The 4,528-nt window shown below is 43.0% G+C and overlaps 1 protein-coding gene across 1 annotated transcript in view; it reads left to right on the top strand.

The window, feature by feature from the left end:
• Positions 1-4,245, top strand: part of COMMD2 (COMM domain containing 2) — a 4,641-nt gene extending 396 nt beyond the window's left edge. Inside the window, exons 2-5 of the mRNA XM_019532505.1 lie at positions 28-152; positions 786-868; positions 2,270-2,443; positions 3,616-4,245. Coding sequence (XP_019388050.1) covers positions 28-152; positions 786-868; positions 2,270-2,443; positions 3,616-3,813 — 580 coding nt within the window. The 3' untranslated portion in view covers positions 3,814-4,245. The remainder of the gene's footprint in view (positions 1-27; positions 153-785; positions 869-2,269; positions 2,444-3,615) is intronic.
• Positions 4,246-4,528: the final 283 nt, after the last annotated feature.

Below are 4,528 nucleotides of genomic sequence, written 5' to 3'. Positions count from 1 at the left end.
GGACGACGGCCGGGGGGGCTGCGGGAGGCGGCGGCCGGGCCAGGGACTGAGCGTGCTGTGCCGTGTCGTTGCAGTGGCGGGAGAGCTGGGCCGGCTGGCGCTGGAGTTCCTGCGGAAAGGTGCTAACGCCAAGGTCTACGAAGGAGCCGCGAGTAAGATGCGGAGCAGCGAGGACCCGTGGCTCGTGAGGAGGAGGTGGCTCGCGCCTCCCGCGGGCGAGTGTATCCCGGCCCGGGGCATTGTAGCCGCCGCCGCAGCCATGACGAGCGGCTTGGTGGTGCGGCCCCCTGCCAGTCCCGGCCTCCGCGGCTCGCTGGTTAAAGAGACCCTGCTCCCCTCCTTCTGCTGCAGACGTAGGGAGGGGAGGGTGTCTGTGCAGTGAGGGGAAGACTTAATGGGGCTGTCTCTAAAGGAAAACCGGGTAACAAACTCCTTCAGAAACAAAATCCCCTAGTCTGTGAGCTGCGGCAGCACTCGGCGTTGCCAGTGATGACTACGTAGAGATAGGTGGGCTTGAGTTTTGCCTGGGTGTCCCTTTAATGCAGGCTTCTCTCTCCAAATGGCACTAATAGTGGTCACTTTGCTGTCAGCCCAGTTACCATCCCTTTAGTAATAAGTGTACAGGTTGGGGTTCTGTCAAGGTACATAGTCTACCTCAAATCACCCAGAGTATTAAGACTCTCCTGCTGTTTTATTTAATTTTTTAATATTTTATTTCATATTTAACTATTTTTTTTAGTTTGGGCAGATCAGTGACAAAGTGCTAATCTGTGTCCTCTTTTCAGGAAAACTCAATGTTACAAGTGATGTTGTTCAACATGGAGTCGAAGGACTAACCTATCTTCTCACTGAGAGCTCTAAACTCATGGTAAGGATACATTCAGGGTAGTACGTGAAGGGGGTGTGGCTTTGAGAGTAGAAATTGGCCGGGGGTGGGGAATGGAAAGCTTCTATGTTAATTCTGCAAATGCTTTGGCATGGGTTCAAGTCAACAAACCACTTTGGTGTTGGGGAGGTAGAACAGAGAGGGTATAAATACAACTTAGTCTGCTTCTCTTAACATCTGCATTTCAGTGATTTTGAAATAAAACTTTACAGCATGGGTGCTTACAGATGTGGAAAAAACAAAATGGTGCTTTACTTTCAGATTGGCACAACCCTATGCCGAGTATAGCGCATGCCCAGAAGAGAAATTGCCTCAGTTTGACTAATTAAACTAGTTATCTAATTGAATCGGCTATTGGATAAAAATGCCAAAAGGCCCTGCTGAAGTGCACAAGCTATACAAAGGCTGGTGAGCTGGGTCAAACTGATGTGAATCCTCTTCCAGCAAAGCACTGTTTTGGTTCTGCCCCGCACTCACTCAACACATCTGTCAGCAGCCCATGTTGACAGTACAAAGCAAATGGATGCAACAGTTTAAGATGGGGGCGGGGAGACAATGTAGTATGCTTCAAGAATAAACTGTCCAGTTGAAAGTAAAAGGAAAGTTACGTTTTTTGAGAGAGAGCACTTGGACGTTGGTTTCAAGAGAGCCTGGAGTAGTGTAAACTGACGTTTTACTGGATTACATTCAGTATATGTGGTATTCTTAAGGCATTTCTTATATCTGTCCCAGGCAACATGTGATTTGGGTTGCTTAGCTTGTGAAATTCTAACCAGATATAGTCAGAAGGTAGCATGGATATTGGCAGATATGAAAAGAATAAATGGAAATTGTATGGTAAATAAACCGTTTTCCCATTGGAAAGATTGCTCACTACTGCTGTCCAGGGATATCTGAATATTGCAAATGCCTGAAAGTAAAACAAACAAACAAAACGGTCACATAATAATTAACCGCAGGTAGGCTGGCCTTTTAGTTGAACGGAACTTGCTGTGGAGCTCCAGTGCAAAACGACAGCAGTTTCCTTCAAGCACACGACCCCTTCCAAAATTGTAGAAAATGAGAACTGCATCGTGATTAAAAAATAATAGATGATCTAGGACGATCCTACTGAACTGGGATGATCCAAGTGAGAAAAACTTTTTGAGTTAGAGTTACGTCAGTTCAGAAATTACATCCAAAACAAATGAACGTATCAATGTATTAGAATTGCATCAAATGATTATAATTTTTCTGATGTTAATGATGCTACACAATTTGTAATAATGCATTATTAATTGTTTTAATACCTAAAAATTAAGAAAATGAGGAATATCATATTGAAGAGCAAGTAAAGCAGTACCCAGGTCATTCTTTTTTTGGCTCTAAACCATTACTTTCCAGATTTCTGAAATAGACTTCCAAGACTCTGTGCATGTTCTGGGATTCTCAGAGGACTTGAACAAGTTATTGCTTCAGCTTTACCTTGACCATAGAAAGGAGATCAGAAGCATTCTTGGTGAACTGACACCAGAACTACCCAGTTATCATAGCCTTGAATGGAGATTAGATGTGCAGGTAATATAACTTATGTTTAATTAGATCTTTGTTGCGTAAATTGATAGCACAGGCTGCTATGAAAGAGATAAGGTAAATTGCAAAGCTATTTCAGTGTTTGTTTTAATGCAGTTTGAATTCACTGCAGTTTAAATTTGTATACTAAATCAAGGGATAACTTTGTTTGGACTACTTAATTGTTTTTTAAATCTTTGGCATAAAATGAAATTATTTAATTGAAGCAGTAAATACATTGAAGCATTTAATAGCAGCGATTTTTTTTTTTTTTTTTTTTTTTTTTTAATAATGAAACTAGACATGCATGTGTATGTTCAAAACTCAGTTTTGTTTTTGAATAATATTGCAGAAATCTTGTGAATTCTTAATGTGATACGTTTCCCTTGCTTTATGTGGCTTCTGTATATGCAAATTCACTCTTATGCAATGACCCTTTTTTTTTTACACCCAGAATTCGTTATAAGCCAGGTAAGTCTGGGGGAGGGTCGTGTCACAGCCCAGTGGCTCCAAGCAGGTGGCATCGGCTGCTTCTGGGGCTTTAGCAGGGAGCAAAGCGGAGGGAACGTCAGTGGGTGCGGGTTGGGGGGCAGTGTGGCTCTTCCTGCTACACGCACCCTGCGAGGGCTGGTGGGCTGTGCTGGGCTCTTCACAGCGGGGCATGTGTCCCTGGATCTGTGTGGGGGATGAGAGCGGGCTATCCCTGCGGGCTGGGGCCAGCAGTGGCACAGGGCTCTTCCTGGTGTTCTGGGCGGGCGGCAGCCTGCTCTCGTCCTGCATGCAGATCTGGGGGGCACATGCCCCCTGGGAAGAGCCTGGCGCAGTCCCCCAACCCACAGCCCTCCTGGGTTGCATGTACCAGCAAGAGCTGCGCACCCCGTACCCACTGACAGTTCCCTCCACTTTGCTTCCTGCTGCAGTCCTGGATGCAGCTCCACTCCTCCCTGCCCCCCACATCCCTTCCCTAACCCCAGCCTCACTCCCTTCTTTTGTTGCTGCTTTGAGAATGTATCCCTATTTGTTACATTATAAACTGGGTTCCCTTTATGCAAATTTGAGTTATGCACAGTTTTCTGAGAATGCATAATGTATCTCATAAAGCGAGGGAAAACCTGTACTGGAGTTCCTAATGTGTTTTGTTCTTTGTAACACTTACTGCTTCCATTACTCCCATACAGCTTGCCAGTAGAAGTCTGAGACAACAGATTAAACCAGCTGTAACTGTAAAGCTGCACCTTAATCAGAATGGTGATCAGACTACCAAAGTGTTACAAACTGACCCTGCTACACTTCTCCATCTGATTCAGCAACTGGAACAAGCCTTGGGAGAAATGAAGACTAACCATTGTAGGCGAATAGTACGCAACATGAAATAGCATTTAATTGTGACTGTTACCTCACTAATACATGAAATGAGAGTTTTAAAAAAAAGTCAATATTCACAGACACAGTTTGAAGAAAATAAGCATCTGGATCAGATGAAAACCTTTCCTGTGCCAGAAACTTAGGCTAGCATTTATAGGCTGAACATCCTTTGGCATCCTTTGGTGCTAACTGTACAAAGCTACTTATTGTAAGATCAAATAACTATCTTATGCTTGAACTGCATAGTTGGAAATCCTACATACTGCTTACATAGAAGCTTTTTTGCACTCAAAATTAGTTAACTTACTTGAAGAGCTTTTTTTAATATCATGTAGGGCTGTTTCAGTGTAATTCAAAGTTGCAGATTCATGAATACTTACCAAACAATGTTTTGATTGTTTTCCTTCCTTGTTAAAATAAAAAATACACAAGCTAATTTGGCATGATGTTTACCAGATTCTTATTTGTATGATCACTGAAAATAACTTTAAAATGCTCTCCTCTTCCAGACTGAAAGCCAGATTAATATTAAATAGGAAATTTAGCTTCCACAGATTTCAGGAGTAGAAGCAGGATAAAGCAGGAGTTTATTAACATCTTACTGTTTAACAGTGTAAGGATGTTAATAATATAATATGGTATCGCAACCCTGACTTTTAAAAAGGGACTTACCTACCACAGGGAGGCAGTCAGTAATAACTTTCTTATGGAATTAGTTGGTGTGCA

The sequence above is a fragment of the Crocodylus porosus genome, unplaced genomic scaffold, assembly GCF_001723895.1.
Source record: "Crocodylus porosus isolate Cpor-Errol unplaced genomic scaffold, CroPor_comp1, whole genome shotgun sequence".
NCBI lineage: Eukaryota > Metazoa > Chordata > Crocodylia > Crocodylidae > Crocodylus > Crocodylus porosus.
This window is presented reverse-complemented; position numbering and strand designations above follow the sequence as displayed.